General features: G+C 44.2%; 1 protein-coding gene across 1 annotated transcript; it reads right to left on the bottom strand.

The window, feature by feature from the left end:
- Positions 1–291: 291 nt before the first annotated feature.
- Positions 292–27,053, bottom strand: LOC310999432 (voltage-gated delayed rectifier potassium channel KCNH8-like; the record flags this gene model as incomplete). The annotated part of the gene is made up of 15 exons (XM_083989861.1): positions 292–1,023; positions 1,149–1,234; positions 1,699–1,808; positions 2,898–3,172; positions 6,128–6,342; positions 9,274–9,523; positions 10,038–10,237; positions 10,606–10,983; positions 12,642–12,849; positions 14,258–14,415; positions 15,084–15,342; positions 16,203–16,348; positions 16,678–16,809; positions 16,954–17,187; positions 26,978–27,053. 15 exons carry the CDS (start codon positions 27,051–27,053, stop codon positions 292–294), a joined length of 3,459 nt encoding a protein of 1,152 aa, XP_083845987.1.
- Between the last annotated feature and the right edge of the window lie 648 nt (positions 27,054–27,701).

Raw genomic sequence — 27,701 nt, 5'->3', positions numbered from 1 at the left:
TATAGAGAAACTTTTGTTTTGATCAGTCGTCCTGCTGTCCTACGACTCCGGGCGTCAAACAAGTCAAAGTCAAACTGTAAAACAAACTCTTTTATTGTCGGATCAGGTTACACCTGGTGCTCATGATCATAGTTTAGAATATGTTTAAAATTGATGTATTTACAGCGAAGGTCACATGCCAGACTGTAGGCAGATGTTAGTCATGCAGTAATTAGTGTGGCATGCTGGTCCAGTCCGTCAGTCGGGTGTCAGTGTCACGGTCGTCCTCTTCTTCTTCTTCTTCTTCTCTGTTCACACCGGTGGCCGTCCTTCATCGATGAAGCTCAGCTGAGCAGAGTGCTCCCCCCACTCCATCTCCTGCAAGTTCAGGAGGGGCTGTCGGGGGCGTGACGCCATGCTGGGGGGCTGAGGGGGGAGGGGCTGGAGCTGAGGCTGGGAGAAGGAGTGATGGGCATAAGACTGAGGGATGAACTGGGGCTGGAACTGGAGCTGGGACTCAGACTGGGACTGGAGCTGGAGACGAGACGTCTCGCCACCAGGTCCTGATAAGTCCACTAAGAGGTGGTCGAGGGTGGACGGGTGGTTTGATGAAGACAGAGAAGGGATGGAGGAGGATGAGAAGGGGTTTGGCACAGATGAGTGCTCATGGGGAGAGCTGTTGAGTGACGGTGGAGCCGAGCAGTGGGAAGCCGGGGGAACCGCGCTGGTCTGATGAGGAACTGCAGGACGATGGCGGGCGATGGGCGAACACTGAAGTGGATCGAACTCTCCCTGCGACGCCAGGCTCAGCTGAGGAGAGGACGGCTCAGGCGGCGCCGCGACAGGTGGAGGATTTTGACCGTCCACGTGTTGGGTAAGAAGGGGCGGGGCCGGGGAGCAGCTGTGCGAGGACACGCTGGGAGGCGGAGTCATGGCGCTGAGCATCAGCGCAATGCCGGGGTTGTGGAAGAGAGGTTTGAGAAGACGCGTCATTTCCTGCAGCTCCTGACTCACAGCGGTCACCTGAGTGGAGAGGACGCTCATCTGAAGAGAGGGACAGTCAGTCAGTGTTGGTATGAAATTGAACACACGGCTCCTCTTTGCAAAGTCCAGTCAAGATCAAGTTAAAGTTAAATGTAAACCTGTCGTTGCTACTGTACCAGCCTTACCTCGTGTTTTAGCTTCGCAATCGTCTGCATGGTGTCACCGTCATAATGGTTCCCTGTGAACACAAACACACACTTGTTAAAAAGAGCTGATCATTCACAACTCTCTATCTTGGAAATATGCCAGATGGACTGAGTAAAACTGATGTTTATCTTCTTAGGTCTTTTGCTGGCTGCAAGTTAAAAGGCCATCACAAAATGCTGCCTCCAGAAAAATGTGCCCACTACACATATTTTTGTTAATATTGCAAAACAACTGCATGTTCCAGAGAAAATGACTCACTCAACTCGACTCCAAAACGATCTGGGTGAAAAACGATGTCTTTTGAATATCCTTGAATTTGTGTAACTGTTCTGTGTTTTGTTGTACATTTTGTACTAAAAGATGGAAATTATCTATAAATAAAGAGTTTTTAAAAAAAGAATAGAGAAGTTATTCTTCAATAATTTATCCTCAAATCTCAGATGGGGCTGATGTTGGCATTTCAATAATAAAAGAATGTGGTCCAGTCTAATCTACTGTATGTGTGTGTATGTGTGTGTGTGTGTGTACCTGTGGCAGATGAATCGGGGCTCTGTAAGAAACTCTGAGTAGCATTGGGTGAAAAGTCAAACTTCTGGGCTGCAGCGCTGTGGTTTTCCGTCTCGATGCCGTCCACAAACCTGAGAGACAGACAGAAGGAGGGAGGAGACGAGTTCACGACCAGACAAACACGCTAAGAACTGTGGGAAAATCACGACTTGCACACCGAGCCTGCCTGTGTGTGTGTGTGGATCATGACTAGAGAGCGCTTGCTGGTGGAAAATGTTTTCCAGGTGGCCGCAGTCAGCGGGTCAAAGGTCGTCTGCAGTGAGCGATGAGCAGTGGCTGCAACCAATTAGCAGCCAGACTCTGACACAGTAACACAGCTGCATGTGACAGGAGCCTCTCTCACACACCATCACTGACAGGTGCAGCTTTCTGTCATCTCTGGAGTGGAAACATTAAATATACTGTTGTGGCATTTTTAGCAATGGGAGATGATGCATTACCGTACATACAGTGCAATATTAAGGTTGAAAATCCAGCCATTAAATTGTTAGAGCATGAGTGATGTAATAATTCAAATTTAAAATAACACTAAACCCTTTAGGCCGTTTAACAGGCCGTTAATTATGTGATGATGTCAAGAAATAGCCAAGAAATAACAATTAATTTCATAGTAATGTCATGTTTTTCATAAAGGCAGAAGATTACACATGTTTTTCATGCTTTGACTTTTTTGGGAAAGGCCAGAATTTTTCCTTCTTACTATTAAATTGACCATTATTTCTAGGCTATTTCTAGACATTATGACGCAAGTTCTTGTTATTTCTTGGCTATTTCTCGACAGACTAACGGCCTGTAAATTAACGGGTTACCAACTTTTCCATGTTCATTTCTTCCTCAGTTTGTTTAACACATATAATTACTCCTTTTCCGTGCAGGACTACAGATAGGATTTGTTTTTGTGCTTTGATAGAAGCTTCCTGTGAAAATGTGTCAGCAGATTTCCTCTCTTAACTGCGACTAAAACTGAAATGAATAAAAAGCAAATAAATAATCAGGACACATATTACCATCTTCTTTAACACTGCAGTGCTGCTATTACCCTAAAATATCTCTATGTGACTGACACGGTGACACAATTCTCACCACCAATCACCCATTAGATGGTTTGCGTTGCACACCACTTAGGTACCAACTCACTGGATCCATGACGGGTTCCTTACCGAGGGCTGAGGTCCGGCTGCAGGCAGCTGAAGCTGACCACGGGGATGTGCAGGCTGGTGGGCCGGGTGTGGTCGGTGGACGGTCTGAAGGGTCGGGGCGGCAGCAGAGGAGAGCGTAGAGGGGAGCGCAGGGGGGAGCGCAGGCCTCGGCCCAGCCTCCCCAGAGCGGGCAGCTTGGGGAGAGGGGAGTGCTCCCCCTCAGACCCTGATCCCTCCTCATCCTCTCTGATGGAGGGAAGCTTCTTGATGATGCCTCCGTTGCTCTCGCAGTCCGCCTGCAGAGTGGCACAAGTGTAACCGTCAGTTTCATCTAAAGTAATTACAACAGTGATGAAGTCGAGCGTGCAAGGCCGACACGTGCATGAAAACCACACGGGGTTCAGAGAGAAGCTGTCATTTTTATGTTGTGATTGACAGTTTTGTTTTGACAACCTACTCTCCAACTGCCTGCAGGTGTTTCCATGTCTATTTCTTATTTGCCACATGATGGTTGTATGACAGCCAGAGTGCCAAAGGTTAGAAGAGGACGTGTTGATATTATTTGGTTCCAAAAAATAGAAGAAGCAGAAACTATTTGATATTCAGAATCAGTTTCTTCTTGATGCAGCAAATGAGAATCCATTTATATCTTTTGTGCTGACAGGAAACATCATTAGTTCCCAATTCCACTGCTGCCAACAAACACTTTCCCAACAGAAGCGAATACAAACAGTACAGAAATAGGACACAGCTCGTCAGGGCAGACGTAAACACAAAGTTGTGAAGTGTTGAAACTCTGGGACCAGAAGGGGGAGCTGCAGAGCTGTGCAGCGGAGGGCTGTGGCTGCAACGGCACCGACGTCCATTCAGTTTATCGGCAGCGCTGCATAAGATTCATTCAGAACCGAGCGAGCAGGCGCGGACTCCATTCACCCACAGAGACGTGAAGTCCTTCTGAGGGTTCTTCTATGATGTTCATGACTCCTAACAAGTTATATCTGAGCAGTCTGACCTTTCAAAGTAAAATTCCTTCACTCAGCATCTTGTTACTGGTGGTAATTAGAGGATTTTTTTCTCTGCTGCACCTTCTCTGGACTGGAATCTAAAGCTGATTAAAGCACTGCCGAACAAACCCCATCTCCTCTGTTCCCTTTTTTTTATCCTCCTCCTCTCTCCTTCTCCACCTCTCACCGCCACCCCTTCCCCTCCTCTCCCCTCTATTTGTTGTCTTCTCCACCCAGTCTTTGGTTCACGTGCCCAGCTGGTATTTTTAGATCACAGTGGTTTAATTTTAGCAGTGGTTTGCCTGAAGGGGTCTGAGTAGAGAAACGCACTGTTTGGAATTTCAGTCTGCGTGTGTTTGAGTGTGAGTAGCACGTGCCACCCTTGATATGCAGTGTACCACAATAAGGGCATCAGCCAATTATGTGTAAAGAAAGACGATGTAAAGAAAGAGAAAGAAGAAGTGAGCGTTGCGCTTTAATATGTGCTGTTATATGCGCTCCTGAATACCACTCTGTATCATTCAGCAAGGGCAAATGATGGATGATGTGTTTTGGTACAATGGTGTGTCAGAGTGTGAGTGTCTGCAGTGTGTGTGTGTGTGTTGGCATGTTGTTGGCACGTGAGTACAAATATCTTCTTCCTCTTTTCCCCTGCAGCTTCCTTTCATCCTGATGTTTTCTTGTCTCGTCTCCATCTGGTTGTTGCTCTATATTTATCCAACCAGGGATGACCCCACCCCTCCCCCACCCTCCTGACAGCACTATTTTTAGTCCCATGCCACACTTGCTGCAGGATGCTCCACTGCTCCTGCTGTACGTACACATAAGTCTGTGTTTGTGTGTGTCAGGTGCTGACAACCATATGTAGTTTAACATACCGGCTGCTACATATATTTTTTAATTTCAGGCTTCTTTAAGTCACCAGTAGCTACAAAATTCCTCACAATTGTCACACAATTGGAGAGCTTGTTTTTCTAGTGGTTGAGCTTGGACCAGTCTAGCACAGGGCTAGAGACTAACAGTCATTCCCACCCAGATTCACACCTACAGGAAGCCAGTGCCATCATTAAACCTGACCTACATGTCTTTGGTTTGTGGGAGAAAGCCACGGTCCTTCCTGTGAGGCAACAGTGCTTCTCTGTTCTTTATGGCAGATAATATACATACGAGTGTATAATGTTACACTTATTGCTGGGAAGCTGTCAAGGTGCATCCAGTATAACTGTGCCCTATAGCAAAAAGCAAAGCACAGTCAGGTGTAAATATGTCGGCCCCACATCCTCAAGCTGAAACCCGGGTCAGTTAATTACAACACGCTCGCTGTCTTGATGGCTTCTCTTGGATCTCTGCTCTAATTAACAGGCCTACTCACAGTGAAAATGTGACTCAGTGATTTCCAGAGTATGCTGGTTATTCATGTGTACGCCGCTACAGCTGAGATCCATCTGTAAATCCCTGGCATCTGAGTCGGCCATGTTTAGCTCATGTCTCGATCTGTTGGCCGCATCTCAAGCAGAAGCTGTGGCTTCCTCCTCGCTGACTGGTCCAGATGGCTAATCCTTTTCAAGTGCAAAGCCATCACTCCGTCATTGCGTAAAATGATGGGTGGAGGAGGTCAGTGCACAGCTGAGACTAATCTAAAACACTCACAACATTAGACAGTTCATCTCTGATGCAATTCTTTGCTAACAGTGGGGTGACATTCATAATATAGTTATTTTCAAATGCTAAAAACTTGGCGACGACTATCAAGAATTCCACTGGAGGTGAGTTGGAAGTATCTCAGGTTGTTATTCTCAGGTGAAGGGAAGATGCAGCTCCACAGGTAAGCTGTCCAGACTACATCAACTAACTTAGAACCCAGACATCCATAAGGTCCATGGTGTTGAGAAGAGCTGTTGGAGGGTGTTTGGGAATCTGATAAAGATGCCCAACAGCATGTTCAACATGGGATGAGACCCCTGAGCAGACGCAGTGTACGCCTGAGGGACAACGCATCCCATCTGGCTGGGGAACATCTTGGTATCCCTTAGGAGGAGCAGGAGGACGTGGCTGGGGAACTGGAAGAACATCTGGGATGTGTTGCTTTGCCTGTAGCCCCCACAGCCCAGTAAGTGGCAGGATGGATGGATGGATGGATGGATGGATGGATTTCAGATATTATGTTTGAGCTTCAGCTCCTTGAATCAACAGGTACTTGACATTTCAAAGAACTTATTCAAGCAGCGGTCATCATGGCCGTCCTACCTCAGTGTTGTGTCCTTCCCGGAGGTTGTACGTCAGGTCGTGCTGGATCTCAGTGATGAACTTTTGGGCGTAGTCTGGATAGAGGCAGAGCACCTCGCGGAGGCCTTTGAGGCTGATGTACTGCAGGTCACAGTAGGTCAGAGCCTTCACGCAGGCGTTGGTCTTAATCACCTCCTCCTGTGTCAAATAGTCTGAGCCAATCAGGTCGCCCCGGCCTGGAGGACAGACACACAAGCAGAATTATGTTGAGATGGTTTTCACCTCTGCTAAAGAGTTTATGTTTTTACCCATTATTATTCCAAAAGGTCTGAACTGTGTGACCTTCTAGTTTGCTTATTTGTTAACAGACCTTCAAGCAGTCGGTCTTTTCCAACTTAAGCCATTAGAAAGATGGTGACAATATATTCTTAATATTCTTCCAGTCAGCTAATTATGTTGAGATTGCATGAGATGACCCTCCAAGACAATGATATGTAACATGTGGGATTAAGACTGCCTACTGTACATGCAGTCTGTGTTTACATGTTATGTAAGAAAACATTAGACATGTTTCCTGTTTACTCCAGCATAATTTTATACCGCTGGCTGACAGGTGGCTGGAGAAACAAGAGACAGAAATGGCAGTGAAGCGGAGGAAACGGGTGTAAAGAGTAGATGATGAAAATGTATTTTTTAAATTGGCTCCTCTAATGCTAGTATACGAAGAAATAGATACCATCAAAACATTTGTGTGGATTGTAAATCTAACTTTTTTTGTTGTGCTATCAGGGTCATACAAAGGTCTATCACAGAAGAAATCAAAAACTAAAGGGTCGACACGTGTGTTTAGACAATTTAACATCAGTGTTAAACTCCACACTGTGGGATACAGATGGACTGCTGCAGATGAAAATAGAAGCTCTGTGTTATTCTTTTTATTTCTCTACCTCACTGCCTTCTCCAAAGCTGTAAATCCAAAGTGGCAATGCCAAAACAATTTGTGTGTGTGAGAGAGTGCGTGAGAGAGAGAGAGGGAGCAAGAAAAACAGAATGTGTGAGCAGTGTGTGACTGTCTTTTAGAGAAATGTGACTGTGTGTGTGTTATGTGTGTAGTGTTGTTTCTGGGATAACACAAAGCCACTCTGGAGGGAGAGGGGGGGGGGATTGTGTGCACTTGTGTTGTGCTGTTTCACTACCCACATGCCTGTGCCTGTGCTGTACATACACAGCAGGTACACCATGCTAATGAGCTCCCAGCCGCTTCATTATTTACAGCAGTTTGGTCATTAATAAGAAAAACAGAGTTGCCAATTTGCGCCCTCTGTTTTATATGATCCAGAGCTGGTTCCAGCGGTGGTGGTGAGTCTATTTGTGTTTCTCCATTCTGTTTCATCCATGTTATTCAGAATGAAGCAGCTTTTATTCTGAAGGAATGACGCTGAGCAGGCATCTTTTAGTCAGTGTGATGATGATTTGGATTTTGGATTTGGATTTCTCTGTCAGCATCATGGTTTTCTGGCCTGAGCTGGTGAATAGACTGAACAGTGAGCAGCTAAATAGCGAGTAAACACTAGATTTTAATTCATAACATTTACTGAAACAGCTAAAAAAAAAATGTTTTAATGGACTGAGCTGCTAAACTGTTTCCCAATGTAACAACTTTATAAGGTGATAATATGTTAATTCTGTTTACTCTACTGCTCCTTTGAGGCAAAATAAAGTGGCACAAATTAATACATTCACTCATTCATTCATGCATTTATTCTGTTTATGGATTTCCTGCAAGGCTTCTGGCTGCTCCCCAAACTGTTCCATCAATCTCTGGGTCACACTCCATCTTTCACCTGACGGAGTGTGAACCGTTTGCCCACAGGAGCAGTTTAATAAGGGGATGATGGCAGTTTTTATCAGCGCTGGGCTGCTCCTCTTCATTATGCCTCTCTTCATAAAAGCTGGCTGACTGGCTATTAAATGCTGGATGTCTAATAAGTTGCTCAATGGTAAAAGAAAAAGCTCTTTCTCATCTTCTACTCACAGCCCTCCGAGCAGACGCCAAAATAGACCAAAGAGAAGAAATATTATATCCTGCATTTTTACATATTACTTAAAAAGCACTTCATGGTCTCACTGCAGCATATTTAGTGCATTTCAGGCATGACACACAAACTCAGCCTCAGAGTAATTCCTTAAACTAATTTGCCTGCTAGGTACTCAGATTCAACTATCTATTTAAAACTGTAAATTTGTGCTTTTGAAGTGCGTGTGTTCTTACAACTAGACCCAACCATTTTTCCACAAGTTAATTTATTCTGTATTGATTTAAACAGCGGGTGAATTCTCATACCTGTGCTCCCTTGATGTTCCTGAGTTTGGCTTGTGCTTCCAAGCAGCTGGCCATAATTGCTCCTCTGCTAAATCTAATGGTGTAAACATCAAATACTGCATGGAAACAGCTGCTTTTTACTTTTTGCAGCATTTTGATGGTGCCATCGAATCCCCCCACCAGTCCATCAGCCTAGGGTGAGTCTGACACAGTTATTTCATCAGCCTGGATATAAAAAATTTAACCTCCCCCAGTAACATGTTGTCCCATTTCCCAGAAATACTTGGATGGGGACTTTGGTGTCCAGGACTGGCGACGGTTTTATTGACTCAGCACCAAGGGGAACCTCCTAGGAGGAACATTTGGCACTCAACACAGTCACAACAGTTGCATCTCTCCTCCTCCTGCTGTTGCACGTGGATGCAGACGACGGTTTCCGAGTCACTTTGCTGCCGGAATCTAGGAGGGCTTCTTTGGTTTTGGAGTACAAGACAGAGAAGCCCTTAAAGATTCAGGTGGAAAAATTACTCACGCTGACTGGTGGCCCAAGAGGAGGATTTTTTTTAATGTCATTCTGAGCGAGCAGAAATAAAAAAAGAAAGGGTGGGAAATGCGCAGATGGAGGCAGCTGGGAGAGCCGGTGCTGTCCTTGGTGCTGAACCTCTGTGATGTGGGATGTGTGCAGCATGCATTGCATTACAATATAAATTTTTTTTTATCAATTAAAACGTGTGAAGAATAGTAATAAATACTGATACTAACAGTTTCTGTCTTTATAGTGGTGCAGCTATTGACAGATTTTTGTACCACAGATCGAAATCTTTACATTTGCAGTGTCATTTACCCAGAATGGCCAGCACGGTGTTATCCTTCAGCACTTCCATCGACCCCGAGCATACAAAGTAGATCGCCTGGAGGGCGTCCCCCTGGCGGATGAGGAACTCCCCGGGAGCGCAGAAAGACGTCTTGATGATGAGGGACAGGGAGCGCAGACACCCCCTGCTGGCCGATTCAAAGAGTGGCAGCTGCAGCACCTCCTTGTTCAGGTGCATGGCGATGTCGGCCCTCAGCTCATCGGGGAAGTCCCTCAGCAGCTGTGGGGGGGATGAGAAGGAAACAATGTTGTTGGAACAATTTGATTTGTCCAGAAAAACTCATGTCACCCATAACAGCGAATGCAATGTCATCTATCTAATTGTGGGTTCTTCGCTATCATGTTATGTCTTTTTAAAAGATTATCTTAGCCACGGTAAAACCAAGAGTGATTTTAGTATCTGTGAGGCCATTAATCCATGAAATTAAGATATGTGCTCAAGCGCGATTGAACCCAAAACAAAACCTAAATCCTCTCCCTGACTTTGAGTCGTTTTCTTTGAGTCGGCCTGAAGGGCAAGACGGAGGATTTGCACTTTCAATTTTAGAAGCCAATCCAGTTGATCCCATTGTAACTGACAAGGTCGATCCAAGCCACAGAGGTCACCCGCCCATTTCAGAAAGTTAAAGGAAGAGACGTATGGTTACATAACGTTGATATCGCAGACTGGTACCAGCTTGATGGTCCACAAAGACAGAAGGAGACTCTGTCTGACTGTTCACGTTCACTCCTACCTCGCTGACGTCAATGCCGTTGTTGACGGACCAGTTCGTCTGGAAACATTCCATCATGCGCTGCTCCAGAGCCTTGGGCAGCCGGTGCACCCGGATGAAGTCCTTCAGGTCCTTGGTGCGTGTGTGGTACAGCGAGCGGCGGGAGTACATCCTCTGGATGATGGCGGTCACGTTACCAAACACCACGGCGTGCATTAGTGCTACAGAGGAGACGCACAAAGAGATGAAAACAGCGAAAAAAGCTTTTAGACTGTTCCTTTTGGGAGAATTGTGCCTTTTTTCTAGATCCCCAGGGTGAGGGGGCAGTTTTACATTATGCATGATGAGATTTAAAAAGTTTTAATTACTGAATATGTGAAAACCCTCCACAAAACTAAGAGAAACAAATCTTTCTCCACAGTAAAATTGCTTTGCATCACTGTGAGCCCTTGTCTGCCAATGGAGGGACTTAGGAAGCTGAATGTCCAAGTTGTGCTACAGCCAAGGAAGTGTTTTAGCCTTTGGCTTTAAGCCTGGCCCCTGCACTTAAGGCTCAAGTGTGACTGGCTTGGCGCGGCGCTCTGCCCACCTCCGATCAGCATGGTGCAGATGGAGAAGATCTTCTCCGAGTCTGTGTTGGCCGACACGTTCCCGAAGCCCACGCTGGTCAGACTGCTCAGGGCGAAGTACAGTGATGTAACGTAGGAGCTCCGGACAGATGGGCCGCCACTCAGCGTCGTCCCCGAGACGTTCGGTGTCCTCACTCTGGTCCTGCTGCTGTTCCATTGGCCTGAACCCAGCAAACCCGCCCCGTTCAGCAGCTCCAACCCCGAGCCATTCAGCTGGCTGTAATTGGTCAGTCCTGCTGTCACGGTGCCTTCGGGCGAATCAGAGACTCCCAACAGGGAGGTCAGCGGTGCCAGGAAGTATGGCGTTCCCAAGCGTTTGGCAAGTTCATGGAGCCAGCCTGGTGGGGGAAGAGGGACAGTCCAGAAGAGTTTGTCAGTTTAATGAGAATGCATCCATGCTTGTTAGATGACCTTTACTAGCAGGCTTCATTAGCAGTCGTAACAAGGCTGGAAGGGCAGAGTAATTACTTCACTGTTGGTGTTTGTGTATTGGGTTGCGCCGGCCGCACAGTGCAGACATTTCAAATAATCTCAGTTTATATTTACACATAGAGAAAATAATTCATCAAGCTTTTTAATGTGTTCTCTTCCCATATTTCAGCAGCTGTTTCGTAACCTTTTCAGTCCCAGCATCCATCATAATGTAATATCATCGAAATAGTACAGATTTAATTTTTTTTCACCTTTTTAATATTTATTTATGTAAATGAAAACCCCACCCCACACCTGGGTGCAGCAAAGTTAGTAACGTGGGTAATTCGTTATTGTCAAAGGTTATTTTCAACTTTTGAGATGCCTCCAGATGAAGTCACTCAACCGCTAAACACATATTAGAGTCAAGTGCCAGCCCCAATGTTGACCTGATGGCAGATGTGACCAACAGGCATGCTCTGTCATATTCAAGGAAGTCAATATGTCAGAGGTTTTAAAACGGATAGAATAAAAATATAGAGACCAGATCTACCAGCAGCTGAAAGACGCAGCTCTATTGCTTTGTTCATGACAATGTGACTGCTGCCGTATGACTAAAACACTGGAGCTAATCTGTAATGTGTGATGTTCAATGGACAGTAAATATACAGTATGATGCATTTCAAGGTGAACCTCCTATTCCCCCATGCACACACACTCATTCAGTCACATGTGTGCAGTTTCACACATGTGCATCTGTGCATCGCTGGATGCGTTTTCTGTGTCAGTTACTCTCAGCTCCAGTCTCAATACATGTAGCTGTTTTACATCACTTAAACAAGAAAACCCACCATCGCCATCACCACATGCTCTTCACAGTATTGTTATCTCGCACCGGTGAGCACAGCAGGAGACGGGACAGATCACCATAATTAGAAGTGTTTCCTCAGTAAAAGGACACGCAGACACCTCACACTGAGCGCACACAAGCAAGTCTTCATGCTCTGGATCAGTGAAAATAACACAGGTGATGCTTGTGTTGCCGTCTGCTTTCGAGATAAGGACTAACTGGTTTTTGTACGGCCTCCGTGACATGTTCTTTTTTTTCTGAGTTAGGTTGTAAGCCTAAGCGGGAAAATGCATGAAGTGACATAATTTCACTTTGAAAAATGGCTTAGCCGGCCATGTAGTTTAAAGGTAGGGTTGGGGATCCAATTCTGGGGCATTTTTATTTACAAAATTGTTTGAAATCCTCTTCACACTCCGATTGCAACCAATTAATTGAATGCTTTTTCACAAAAATGAAAAAATGAGTCACTTATGGGACAGACAAGCCTGTAAAAACAGCATCCAATCATCCTGAACACAACGTTCAAGTTGGATCATCATGTGTCAATCAAGCTGCCGTCTCCATCCCTCCCTCCCAATCTTTTTCCAGGATATCCATCCCTACCTTTAATGTTCCTCAATGTATTTCTGAATGGAAACCAACTTTTTTTCCTTTTCCACTTGCTACATTTGGAGCATAGGTTAATGGTAACTACATAAAATAAAAATAAAAAACACACAAAAAACCCCCACAAACCTATATCCCAGGTGGCGGGGCTGTTGCTTTCGATCTCGCTGCGGCCGATGAAGTACCAGACGCAGGCCATCCAGTGGCCGAGCAGGGCGAAGGTGGACATGAGCAGGGTGAGGACCACAGCACTGTACTGGGAGTAACGGTCCAGCTTCTGCAGGAGGCGCAAGAGCCGCAGGAGGCGCACCGTCTTCAGCAGGTGAACCCCGAAGTTCTGGGGAGTGCGGGAGAGAGGGAGGTGGTGGAGGATATTAAGGTATGAACACATCTAAGTGAGGGTTTTTAAAAAGTGGAGCTTATTAGGATGGGATTAGTTTCTCTTAGATAGGCACAGTCACATAATTAGAACTGGATTTCATATTTTATCTCAAAGGTTTTGTGTCTGTAGCCAAGGGAGGTTTGCAATTAGAAATTACCCATGCACACTAGGAATTTTAATCAGCCATCTTGATAGAAAGTTAAGGACCCACCCCACGAACTCATTCCCAGTGCAGTGTGGGAATACTAAAAATCTATAACACCAACTTTAACTCAAGATTGACTTAAAGTTACTTTAATTTCAGTTCCAGAAGAAGATACAAAGAGACACTCATGACCATTATCATCCTCATCCAGAACAATTTTATTCTAGAGGTAAAAATGACTTCATTGATTTTCCCTCTTACCGAGGTATTAACTGAAGCTGCAATTCCCTGCTCAGTTAAGAGGACTTTTAATTGAAGTAGGGGCTGATGATGAATTTCACCACACTCAGGCAGGATCTAATTCCCTGGATGTTTGGATATGTACCCATGCAGAGAATTTAACTGCTTCACCACAGTTGTCAATGCATTAACAAGTCCTCAGAGACGCCGTGTGCTTCAAAGAGATCTGGTTTCGGCTAATACTGCAACTCATCACGACCTGTCGTGGTTCCTGCTATAAGTAAGCATTTTATCATGGCTGCTTTTCTTTCTATTACTCTGTGTGTGTAGTACTGTAGTAGGCTGGAGAAGAACCACCCTTTAAAAAAAAACACTTTCCTTGTTCTATTAACAATTCACTCATCTTATGACCCTTCATACTCTGCGGCACAGCGGTCCACTATCTATCACATCTGTTAAACAGCTGGCAGGCTCTACACTCCACATCATCCGGGCTAATCAACTCGCTTCCACCTGTAATTTGTCGTCAGCATACTCATTCATCTGCCTAATTACCAGTTACCTAATAATGAGTTTCATGTTGAAGCTCAGGCTCCCTTGAAGCCGCTACAGCAAATAATGAGCACAAGAAGCCAGAGAGGGAATTTCAAGAAACACTGAGCAAAGAAATTCTCATGTTGATTTTTCCTTTTTCAGATAAAAGTGAGTTTTGTTTCCTCTTTTGTTTCCTTTGCTGTGTCTTTGCAGGAGAATAGCTTCAGTGCATATGTGTGTGTGTGCATGTGTGTTCACTGCGCATTTGAAAGCTCCTCCACAGTCATATTAAATCAATGCTGAGAGGGTCGAACAGCGGGAGAGTGCTACCGCTGACAGAGCCGTAAATTGCACTGCCAAGACACACAAAAGCGAAAAGTGCAGCAGAACATTCCCGACTTACGCAGGTCGGTTAGCCTGCACAGTGTGAGATGTGAGACTCACCACGCTGATATTGAAGGCGTAGAGCAGGTCAAAGGGCAAGGCGGCGATCAGGTCCACAAACAGCCAGGAGGTGACGTAGTGGATGCAGATGCAGCGGGCGTCGTACACGACCTGACCGGACGTACTCACATAGGTGGTCCGGAAGTTTAAAATGATATCTGACACACACACACAGACACAGGTTTTCAGCTCACTGTTGGATATATGAAGCGATGAACAGTGTTGAATTTCAGAGCATCAGAAAGACTACTGGATTATGGGATGCTGTGACAAAATCCTTAATGTTAATGTGGTGCTGTATTCAAAGGTTTATTTAAGTAGAAGTATAAAACTGTGACAGTAAGATCCAGGCTGTGAAAATATTCCCTTTAACAAGCCTTCTTCAAGTGGGATTAGTGGACTTTGTTGCCAGAGGGGAGACAGCAGGTTAAGATAGAGAGGAAGTGGAGATTGTTAAGGAGGTTAAATTAGCATACAGCTCCAAAGTACCAGGAGGAGTTAGAGGGCATTGTAGACTATGGTGCACCCGCCAATTAAGAGAATTGAAGAGTAATTGTTTCATGGCCAATTTGATTTGAAAACAAAGTCCAAGAGGGAGCTGCCTCTAAAAACTGACAGGCTGTAAGAAGAAATTCATATAGTAGTATGAATGGACAGGCACTAAGAGGCATAGCTTAAAGAGATAAATGAATGGAAGAATAGAGGAGACAGGAATAAGAATTAAACCTGTGATTAAAGGATTGGTTTTGCCTTTAAAGGTACGGCTTAATTAAAGCTGATACTAAAGCAAAATTACAAAAAGACAATCATGTGGAAATAGCTTTACCGATGATGAAGAGGATCTCCACCAAGATATCGCTGACGCTCGGAGGGTTTCGTGCCGTCGAGCCGCCGTCCTCTCGTATCTCCACGGCCGTGAAGCAGACGTTGTAGGGGACGGTGACCGCCACGTAGAAAGTGGCCAGCAGGATCAGCCAATCCCAGCCGGCCTTGAACGCACCGTAGTGGAGGAGGATGAGGCGGGACTTCTGGACGTCTGCCACCTTGTACTCTGGGACCGGGTTAGCATTGGCTCCGAGGACACTCTGTATAGGGAAACACACACTGGAGCATTAATAATGAAGTCACATTATCAATATTAATATTATATATTTGTGTAAATAACACTGGAAGGACCTCCACTCATCAGCATGAATATATAATAGTCAGTATCAGTGGTGTATTATTCATGGCTTCAGCTGGAACTTGGTGCGTTGCATGGTGTGAATGCTACATATTTAAATACACTGGTCAAACACGGAAACATCAGAAGCAAATCAAGTGTTTTTTGCAGCTTCACACTGAAAATGTAGATATTACAAGAATAACACAAACAACACAAACACACACACGAGGTGAAGAAGACACCAAATGAACCGCTGCGGCTTGTGATAAAACATGTCCATCTACCGGTAGTAAACAATGACGTCATGAGTTGATGCAAGAGGATGAAATCCTTTGACCAGGAAACGTTATCAGTCGGCCTCTGAACACATCCAAATGACTAACAAGAGCTCTTATGCTGATTTCTCTCCTGCAGGATCCAGGGTGCTTGAGATTTTCCTGCTGGGCCACTTTCCTGTCATGTCGGTTGTTTGAATTTACAAGTTTTCATCGTGTTGAGATGAATGCAAATCAAGTTGTGATGCAAATGAAACTCTTAGCTACTGGACAAACAAATGGCTCCTTGATCAACAAATGGAAATTTGTGAGATTAATCAGCTGGGACTGTTCTGTCAGAAGTCCATTTAGCAAAATAGTGACTGTCTAAAGCTTTGCTGCTGCTATTACAATCCTGTAGTGCTGACATTTTGGACAGGGAAGGTAATGCAGTAATACTTCTACTCCTCCAGGTCTAACAGGTTGAGGACTGTGAACAGAGGGTACCAAACACAACATGTCTCACATTGTTGATCTTGAGCTTGCTCTTGGACTTGTCCTGTTTCTGTAGGTGTCCGGACAGCTGGTAGAGGACAGCCCGGCTGCGGCGGCGCTCCATGTTGAAGCCTTGGGGCCGGCTGATCTGGCGGATCTCCAGCCCTGTTTCCTCATCTGAGAGCAGGGACACAAAGTCACAGAGACATTAAGGCACATGGCAGGAACATCTACAGTACTGGACAATAATGACACGCCAGTTCACACTTTCCAAAGTTACTCGAACAGCCGGATAACTGGTGATTTCTAAAGCGAATGTGACCATCAATCCAGGAGAGGACATCCTGTAAAAGCAGAATGAGGTCGTTCTGCTCCCAAACCCCCAGCATAATATCACCAGTCATTTCTGCAGCTACATTTGTGCCACAGCTGCAAAGCCACTACTGGATAATTTCATGTGAATTATTGTGGAATTGGACGCTGCCTCCCTTTCCCCCCCCTCTCACCGGTGTCAGATTCATTTCCATGGTCCAGGTCTTTATTTTCTGTGATGTCCTTATGTGAGACCAGGAACAGAACCACCTCGCTCTTCTCGTTCTTTATCGGCACGATGTCCAGCAGACACCAGAACTTGGAGCCTGTTGACAGCAGAGATCACAATATTCCAGTTTAAAGAGAGAATACCCTGCAATGCACAAAGCTTCCAGGCCTGATGTATTTTTGACACCAGCAGTATTACACATGATTTCATTTGACAACATCCTCCAGCAAATCAGTCTTACCACTCTTCTTGTAGAGAACGATCTCGGTCTTGAACTCCCGTCGCTCGTCCAGAGCTTTCTGCATCTGCGAGGTGAGACGGTCACTGGTCTCGCTGCCGTACAGGAAGTGACACATGCAGCTCTTCTGCATCAGCTCGCCGCGGGCAAATCCCGTCAGTTCGCAGAATCCATCAGAGCAGTAGACGATGGGATAGAGGGTCTGGACCTGGGCGTTCCCCAGGACAAAGTTACTGTCTGAGGGGAGGACAGAGAGAAACAAAACAAAGCCTCCATCACTCATGTATCACTCAATATAAATAATACATACTGTTGCAGGAAATAGCATCCATGATCTGCCAGTTGGCTTTGAGTGTGCAACTTCTACAACTCCCATGAGATTTAGATGTGGACTCACTCAAAAGCTCATGGGAGTTGCAGCTGCCAAGAAAATACTCATTCACAATAAAAGCGAAGCAAGCAGGAAGCGCCATGTTCCAGCTGTAAAAGCCCTGCCAACAGTTTTGTTCCACGTCCAGTCACATCCACACCTACATGTTTTACTCCACAACCGTGGGGTTGCAACCTACAATTTTGCAAAGATGTCATGTTAATTCAGAGAAAACATTATTAAAATTTCATGCAGATTGGCCCTTCATTTTTCCTCCGTGTTCATCCTCACCTCTAAAAGGCCTGGGAGTAATTCTGCTCACTTTGAAGAGCTCTCCTCGGGGAGAGTTTAACGTGCCCGCTGCCTTTCAATGAGCTTCACATCTTCTCCTTTTCCTTCTTCTCTCCTCTATTGTTCCCTTCAAATAATCTTGCTTTTCTTTGACTCGTCCCATGCGTCTTCTCCACTTCTGTCCTCTACAATATTTCCAGCAGCAGCTCCTTTATCAGACACTATATAGAATTGAGCTATAAAAATAAACTTGACTTTTCCATAGAGCTCAGACATCGTAGATTTAGATAATAAAAGTGATATCTTTATGTTCACAGCTCAGGACAATACTTAGCTCTGGTTTGCAGAATGGAAACAAATAAAACTACTTTTATCAGTGTGGGAATTTGGGATCTTCACAGTCACAGTCATTTTCATCCTCTCATATATGCTCATGTAACACAGCATAGTGATATCTGGCAGGCAGCACAATCTAGTCATAAGGATGGATGTTACATGATGTATTTATGACTTGATGTGCAGGAGCCAGTCGCTCTCATTCTTGACAACCGTGCAGCAGCAGCATGACCAGGGTCTCTCACAGCATGACACAGTCTCTCACACTGGAAAATCACATTTTGATTCAAGTGCTTTTTGGGTTTCTGCCTTCACTAAATGTCCCAGACAGTCAAAACCGATCCAGTCTGTGCTTTCTGCCTCCTCTTCTGTCTGCTTCACTGGGCTTTTTTTATTTCTCCTCCTGCCATCGATAATAGGTGACTCTACAAGATACTAGATTACTCTGTCCTTTCTACAATATCTGTGTATGCACTGAAGCTTAGCAGCTGAAAGACTTCAAGATAATGACAGACAGGACTGTGTCCAAGTATGCAATTTGTTACTTGTTACTGGAGCAATTCTGCTCCAGTAACAAGCTGCCTTAAGAGTTTGTAGTCACTCATGAGATGCATGCAAAATGCAAACTTCTATATGTTTAACAGTAGCACAGTGACATATTAATGATATCAATAATGGAAGGCAGAGAGCCTCCATTCCCCCGTCATTTAACCATCACAATTATTTCAAAGCTGTTTAATTAAGGTAAAAATCTTGCATTGCTCCCCTTTAATAAGATATGAGATCCAAAAGCAAACATGCATGTACTGTAAACATATGTAAGAGGCTGCCAGGCAGGAGCTCTGACAAATGGTTTGATAGCCTGACTTATTGGGACGATATTGAATAATTCATTGTGAAACTGACTTACATACAGGTGACTCACACAGCTAAGACATTCATTCCACTGAGATCATTAAAGTCCATACATAAATGAAACTAGAAAAGCTGAGCGCTCGCGTTGAGAAATGTGAGCAATAGAGAACGAGAGAGCAGGCGAGCAAATGATTGAGAGAGAGAGACAGACAGAGTGAGAGAGAGATGAATTAGCAGGCACAAGGAAAATGAGATTGCATGAAGATGAACTGGGGACAATGAAATTGAATAATTCATGCATTAATAAAGCATGTCCAGTGTAAACGCTCTTGCCAAGCACCACTCAGGAGAAGTAAACTGCCTGTGGGTGCAGGAGGCGCAGTGGAAGTCGCACATTTGCCGCGCAACCAGTTATGGATCACAACAATACAAGTGTCAAAATGAAACCAACATGTGCTGTGTTTAGAAACCAAATGCTGGGTGTGAAAGGCTGAGGAGGAATTTCACATATACAAACCAAATTTATAACTCTCTGACAACATTTCCCTGAGTCTAACCTAATCTTATTGGTCAAGGTTCAGCGGGTGGAGCTAACGAGCCACAGGCTATATCACTTACAAAATTCAGCAGGAAAGAAGATCAGGATTTGAATAAAAAAACTAAAAAAAACTTCAACACTGACTTTTTTAGAGTAGGACGAGATATTTCTGAGTCTGTCCTCTACATGTGAAGCTGTAGCCGGCGGCGGATTAGCTCAGTTTAGCATAAAAACACATATGGATCGTATGTGCTGTGCTGTGCTGTGCTAGCCTCAGGATTGTATTTGTGCTTTTTGAAAATTATGTCATAACGTTGGCTTCATCAATCTGCTAAGCCTGCTGCCCCAGATAAATGAAGGAGCACTGGATGGATGGATGGATGGATGGATGGATGGATGGATGGATGCAGCATACATATAATATACAGCATCTCACACTGTAGCTCTGAATAGGGCTGTAGAGCTGCTGCAGGAGGCATTAAACTGAACTGTGTAAATGACTTATTCTGTCTTTAAATCCACAGAGCAGAAAAAGATAATGAAATTTCATTTAAAAGTGTCTGGTAGTTTAAAAGTATTGAGTAAAACCTTTATTCTGCTTGTAGCTGCACGACAATGGATCTCATTATAAAGACATTTTGAGGGAGCAACGTGAAAAGAAGATGATATTTTCAGTCCGTACTGGACTTGAGAGATGCAACAAGTGCAAGAAAGACGACGTCACCTCCTGTCTGCAGATTAACCAGGTGTTTTAAATAGATGCAGGTCGATACGCGCTGCAGTAACATGCCATCAGTCTGACTACTATGGGAGGCGAGAGAGGCCGTCTACATTTTTGCAACATAAGAATGATGCAGCTGGCAATTTTGAAGAGTGTGACAGAATATAATGGGATTTGATGAATCACTTCGCCCAGAAAAAATAGGCTTGTACTTTCGAGATGATTAACTGGTAGAATAGAGGAATGTATTAATATTTAAGAGCAGGGAGCCCATTTTGCATGAAAACAAGGGTAGTGCTTTTATATCAGTCTAAAATAGTAGCTTTTACCCAGGCTCTTACATTGGGGGCTTTAAAGACAAGGACCCAGACTCTGGAGTCTCTGAAACACAGAATTTGTATGGTGGTCACCCACATGTGAAGATGTTATTACAATTGAATGGACAAGGCTTTCCATACAATCTTGGACCCTGGTTACTGGGATTTGCTCCCATTCAGCCACAAGATTGGATTGTGGTGAAGAAGGTCAGTGTCTCCCACAAGATGCAGAGAAAAATCGTTTCTTTATGGACTCGACATTGTGCACAAGGGCATTTTCACAAGTTTGTCAACATTATTTTCGTTCAACTGTGCCGGAAGGTGCCCTGGAAGGTTTATATTCAGAATATATTGTCCAGCGATAATGTACTTTAACTGCAGTATAGGAGCCTGAGTCACCTTTCTGATGCTCTCTGTCTGTGGAAGGTTAGAGTACCGGTATTCAGTATGTGTGCATGGTGGTCAGTCAGCCCCATTACTACATGCACACTTGTCCCCCAAAGACGTGATGTGGTTGCAGAGAAACGCTCCCTGTCCTCCATCATTTTCCCTCCAGTCCGGCCTTATGCTGTGATCCTATTTTCCCTGTGTTGTATTCGTTTTTTTCGGCACAGTCCCCCGGGCACTAGGCGGCCCTGTCACATCCAAACCACAGGCCAGGTGTAATAACACGCGAGCTGAACTACAAAATCACTCAGACTCAGCCCCTGAGCGGCTTAGGGAACCCCGATAAACCCTGGTACTGATAACAGTGACAGTGACAGTCCGCCACAATACATTCACCTCCATGCACGATGTAAGCCTAACACACACACACAGGCCACACATAGCATATACTGTAGCACTTTTTAAGACACTTCTTCCACTTCTATGATACTGTACATTTAACACAATATTAAAGGGATAGTTCAACATTTTGGCAAATTGGCCCATTGCCATAATCCCTCTAGTTTTAGGAGTAGGTTCATTACCTTTAATTGTTGGTGTGAGCTATTTTTAGAACGGCGGAGCAGAGCCGCGAGCTGCTCAGAGCTACGCTACGGAGGCTCATGGGATTTCTTGGTTTCCCTCATCAAACTCATCAAATACACAATCCAACAACTCCACAACGCTCTGGTGGACAAGTTGTGACCTGCACTTTCACCACGCTATGAGATAATAATGTAACGTTACCAGACAAAGTTGTTTTCGAGGCAAATGCAGAGACCGCTTGCTGAAAAACTGGCCCCGACAGGAACGCGCGCATCAGTGGTTTTGCATGAATTTGCCTCCAAAACAACTCTGTCTCATAATGTTCTGTTATAATCTCATTTTGGAGTTTTTGGATTGTGTATTTGATGAGTTTGATGAGGGAAACCAAGAAATCCCACAAGCCTCAGTAGCGTAGCTCTGAGCAGCTCGTGGCTCTCTCCTAAAACTATAGGGATTATGGCAATGAGCCAATTTGCCAAAATGTTGAACTATCCCTTAAAAGATAAACTCATACATCTGAGTCAGTAACAAAAGGATGCATGACGTCATTATAAATTTCTGAACTCCAGCTTAACAACGCCATGTCTTTGCTGAAGCCAACTCTGCTGAAATATTGATGAATTTCCGACATGAGGTGCAGCTGCTTTGTTGCTCTCACCCTCACCTCAGAGAAGACAGCGAATGATTTCCGCTCAGTGCAGACGAAATCAAACATGTGCAAGCTTTGAACGGTTAGTTTTCTGTGTACGTGTCAGTGAAATCAAGCAGACCACCACTGACAGGAAAGATGACTCTTGAGTGAAGGATTATTTGGTTAAACCAGCGCTCAGATGACGGTGTATCCTAAACTTTAACAGAAAACACATCTACACTCTGTATCAGCTTCAAAACTTTATAGCCCACAGCTTCGCGCACAAAACTCTGTCACTCCTCTGTCATTCACTCACAAGGCGCTCTCAACTTCTACTCAACTTCCTGCAAATGACAGGAGCCAGTTGTCTCCATCTGTGTCTGGTACAGTATAAGTATTGCACATGGGTAAAGGATATCAGTTACCTTCGCCTTCAATGAAATTCACTGTTCTACTGGATTTTTAAGAAGCAATTAATTGAAGCTACTAACCTTTGTCCTTATAAATATGTATGTAGTGGATTGACATATCTGCGGGTTAAAAAAGACTCTAACTGAAGCTTCCTACTGCAATGTTAGAAGAAGAAAAAAACCCAGAGAAATTCCCTGGAGTCTCCCTGGATATCGTGCTGCATTAATGTTGTATGAAAAAGATGGAAGATCCCAGCTTCTGACCTGAAAATGCTGTTCTGCTCAGCTGAGTTTTATTACTTGAGAATTCACTATCGCTCAGGATGAACACGTCCATCCACATGCACTGTCTTTTTCTGGTACCGCTCTAAGTCATCATTCAGTGTGATGATATATTGTAATGTGGCACCCCAAATCTTTCACAGGCCATTTTGATTGGTGTGTTTTTGTGTCCACCAAGTCCTCAAAACATTCATTCTTTCTCTCTGGACAGCCCTTTCTTCTCCTCTATACTTTTTTGGCAGCACCCCGTCGTCGGCCACATGCAGTTATGTCGTTATTTAGTTGTAGAGGCACCTCATTAAAATTCTCCAACTGTGTTTTTACCATGGGCCAGCCAGAGGTTAGGAACAAGAGTGTAATCATGAATGAAGAGCTCAATATGAGCAGCAGCATCCCAGACTTCATTTTCTAACACAAACTTATCCAAGCGTGAAGAACTGCTACTTAATAGATGTCATCTCTTGTCTTTATTATATATACACTATACCCAGAAAAAGTTGTATTATTCACTGGAGTTGGTTCAAATTATGTACTGTACGAGTAGAAAAACAGGCATATGCTAATGCATTATTTAAGGAAGAATTCGCAGCCGATACAGAGAAAAAATAATGTGGTGGTAGGGGAAGTTTGTGTAGCAGGGGAGTGGGGCAGAGGACTCCTGGCACAGGCCCATGTTAGTAAAGGCTGGAAACCTTTTTCCTCTGATTGGGTCATATTCAAAGCCCCAGGAGCGGCTGCCCAGTGCTGTATCTGGATGGTCAAAGTAGAACGGTTAAGCTTGTCTGGGATTAATGCAGGGAACACTCAAAGGAACTCTTCAATCCAAAAACCTCTGACTGCAGTGGTAGAGTGCTTGGGTTGGATATAACCCTGGGGGTCTTCACTGCAAAGCCTTTCCAGTGTGGTAAAGAGATTGTGGGCTGGAAATAGGAGACGGTGATTCACATTTTTATTTTTTTTTAAAAAGGCAGGCGAGAGGGTGATCTCCGATAATCAGGGTCTTGCATTGTTGCGATTTATCGCGAAAAATCTCATTCCAGGAAGCTGCAGAGGGGGATGAGTCTGACACCTCAGATTCAAAAGGGCCAAAGAGTATTGATTCAAGCCTGTGCAACAGCAAAACCAGTGTAATAGAGGAATGCTCATGGGAGTTTACCTGTCCAGTTTGCACTGCGTCCCCTAGGTCATTTTATGGGGGTTGGTTCTTGTATAGTCAGAGGCAGAGCTGAGTTTGCAGAAAGAGAAGTCAAATGCGTTGGCCTACTGCAAAGGCTTTGTCATTACATCTGTCGATATATTAATTTATATGAAGTCCTGGGAGGTGTCCCCCTGGTAAATTATGGTTCACTATTATTTGCAGAGCAGGAGGAGCAGATGGAGAACCTCTCAAGTCAATATGGAGTGAGTTAAATCTCTGTTAAACCAAAGGAGCCCTGTGTTTAACAGATCTTCTCCTGTCTGTGTGTTACACCGGGACTTCCGGACGACGTGCAATCTGTTCAACATTCAAATTAGACAGGAACCGATCGCTGTTGACACAAAATGAAAAATTTCTAATTGAATCAGTGTTTCCTCATAAACCGCTGCCTTCAGGGGACGGACAGAACAACACTGCATAGATGCCACTGACTATTATTACATGACAGCCGCTTTTAAACATGCAGCATAATGCAGCAGCAATCCGGCTGCGATCTACACAAATTAAATTTGTCTTGCTGCTGTTTACAGCTGTGTCAGGCAACAGAGAGATTCTGGCTCTTGTGCAGTGTGCATCCTTCATCTACACATTCGGTCTGCTGCTCAGTCCTGCCTTTCAGCCTGCGCCTTCAGAGCTGTGTTACGTAACAATGTTAAGATATAATAACCACTACTGTTCACATATTGATTGACAGTGATGTCTCTATGGCTTAATGCTCTGATAGATGTGTCAGGTTCTGTAATGAATCCTGTAAAAATGGGTGAATAATACGGAATAATGAGTAAGAGTTGAGGACGGCTCTGTCAAACATAGATGAGGAGGAAACAGCTGAGCAGAACAATCCTCACAAAGATGATGATTTTAAAGGAGGTTCAGGTGCCACCTTTACTTTGTGAACAGATCACATGCTGTGTTGCTGCTGATGTAACAGTTTGAAATGTTTCGTTTATATAAAGGCAGTTTTAAATTATTAACAATTAGTCCTGCAAAATGCTGTCAGCAAGGCAAATTTCTTTAAGGGACAAAAAAAGAAGCCATTACTGCAAGCCCTACGGACAGGTGGGCGTAATTAGTCTATGGTCAGTACCAAGAGCTAGAAGGAGCATTTAACAGTACATCCAAAGTATATCTAACTCTATAACAACAAAAAAGCTGCTAAAACTTTTCATTTGCGCTATCATTATTTAATATCTTTATTTGAAAAACTCCCCCTGGTTCCTGTTGAATTGTTTGTGGACTAATAAATGTACTGTTGTATGTCTGTCACTGCTTATTGCTGCTTGTCTTATTGAATTGTTGCTACATGGTGCACTTTTGCCCAAGACGAATTTCCCCTTTTGGGGACAATAAAGTTTATCTAATCTAATCTAATCTAATCTAACTTGCACCTTGATGCTGCTATCAATAAAGATTGGATTTTTAGTTAGTTAGTAGCTAATAAAACAACATAACAAATAGAAGATACCAACCATGGTAATTATTCTGACATGTCTGTTATAAGATGGTTTTGGTGTCAATAAACTAACGTTACTCGTCGTCTGTGTCAAGAGTTTGTGCAAACATAGCTGCTAACAAGGAGTCACTACAACATTACAAGCCAACAATCAACATAAACACATAAACTGCTTACCATTCTGAGACGTCCTTCAGTCGCCGATTTGGGTGCAAAATAAACTTTTAAAAAGTGCATAATGTGGACCAGAGTGATGCTCAGACCAGACGGAGATATGTAGCTAGCTTGCCAGCTGCATAGACTGTAAAAAGAGGCCAACTGTGGCTAATTACCTTAATTACCTGTTGCTAGGACGCAGCGTAGTGGGCGTGCCGTAAGCAGTGACGCAGTTTATCAATGCGGAAGTAAGAGCTGCTACTAATCCATGCTAGCAACGCTCGTCAATTTTGTCACCGTAAGTTTGTCACTTTATATAGCTTCTCTTATTCCTTATTTATATCTTTAACTGTATTATTTATTTATTTTATTATCTTTTAATTATTATTTAATTTTGTTTGTCACTATTCTTTTTCGTCTCTTATTTCATGATTGGTTGTGTTTTGCGATTTGTCTGATTGTTTGTAGCTAACTTACAGTAGCTAACTTATGTATAGTATACCTTCTGTTGTACTTTGTTCATGTTGAACATAAGTAAAGATGAAAATAAATGAAAAAAAACAAGCTAGTAGCAACAAAGAATAACTTTTTGTTTCCCCCCTTTTTGGTGGGGAAAATCATGTTAAACAAAAACTTAAGTAGTTAACTACGGTAATCCAAGGTTATATTCCGACACAGAAAGTGTGGGACGGTGTTTCAGGGGTTAATGAAGACGCAGCAGCTCATTTTTTTGTCGTGGGCCCATCTAGCAGGTGAATCCACCCGTGACTACCGGTATATGTGAAATATCTCTAATTGAATCTGCAGTAAAGGTTGCAGCATATTGATTCCACACTGAGCTGATGTCCAAGTCTTTGAACTGATTGACATTTTTCAGATGACTGCGGGAAACCAGTGCCTTTGAATGGTAGCCTAATTAATGCACTGACTCATAGCATCAATTAACCAACCTGGTATGCAATTAACACTGGGAGTCATTATTAAGCTACACATTAGGCCTGAACATAGCATCACCATTTCCCCCCATTTTTCCACAAATCTGTAGGCTTTTTGTTGCAAAATTAGACGAAGCCTATAGTTTTTTTTCACACTTTGTTCACTTTGAAGAAGGTTAAAAATATTTATATGTCAAGGATAAATCATTAATTGCTTTAATGTGGATTTAATTGACTTGACACTGCGTTTCTGAGCAAATATAAGTAGCGTTTGTCATTTATTTATTTGAGGATCAGCAGAGTGTAGCCTAGTTAATTCTCATTTAAAGTGGCTGCTCAGGTAGATGCAAAGATCCTGCTCTGTGCCTCCATTCATTATAATTCATTCATCGCCGCTCCTGACCTCGACCCTCATTAAGAGTTTAATTGTTCCACATCTCAGTAATACTCGCATCTTAATGGGGCGAGCAGTTCAGAGTAAACTAACTGCCTGATGTTGCGCATTTTTAATTTAAAGGAACATGGAGAAGTCACAGATGAGAGATGTATAAAGGCTACTCACGGGTCCCATCGAAACGAGTGGCGATGGTGTCCAAGAAGGTGTTCTGTGGCGCGATCAGACCCCTCATCACCGGCATCCGAGAGCGGGTCGAACCGCGTCTCTCCCTCCGCTCCGAGCCATGGCTCTCCCCGGCTGGGGCTACGAAGCCCGGCAGGAACCTGGACGAAGCCCCTGGCGCTCCTCCTAACCCCTGGAGGAGGGCGCCGAGCCGAGACACCCGGGACTCCACGGTCCAAAGCTGACCGGTGAGACCACCGAGCAGGTGATCCCGGCGAAGAGGAGCAGAGAGGAGCCGCTGGAGGCTGAGAGAGGGTGAGGAGGACGGAGGGATGGAGGGGACCTGCGAGGATGGTCACATTTACGCACGGGTGTACTGTAATGCAATCGCTCTTTCCTCCTCCCCTTCCCTCTCTCTTCCTCTCTTATACAAACACTTTCTTCTCCCTAAATATTTCCCCTCTTCATCAGCATAGACCAAACATGCCTTTCCACTCGCTTTTCCCTCCCCACCTCCCCAGCCAGTGCACACTCCCCCTTCTCCCTCTCTCTTTGAAATTCTCTCTTCACCTCTCATCCTTTGGTGCTCTCATAATGAATGCATTTTTAAAGCTTGGAAATGAAAGTGTTCTATTGTCCTTATTTTGGACGGACAAGCTTATAAATTCACTTATATGATGATATTTACAGCTGTGTGTCTGTGCCTCGTTTCACACTTGAAGCTGCA

Source organism: Trachurus trachurus (assembly GCF_905171665.1).
Source record: "Trachurus trachurus genome assembly, chromosome: 2".
Lineage (NCBI taxonomy): Eukaryota > Metazoa > Chordata > Actinopteri > Carangiformes > Carangidae > Trachurus > Trachurus trachurus.
This window is presented reverse-complemented; position numbering and strand designations above follow the sequence as displayed.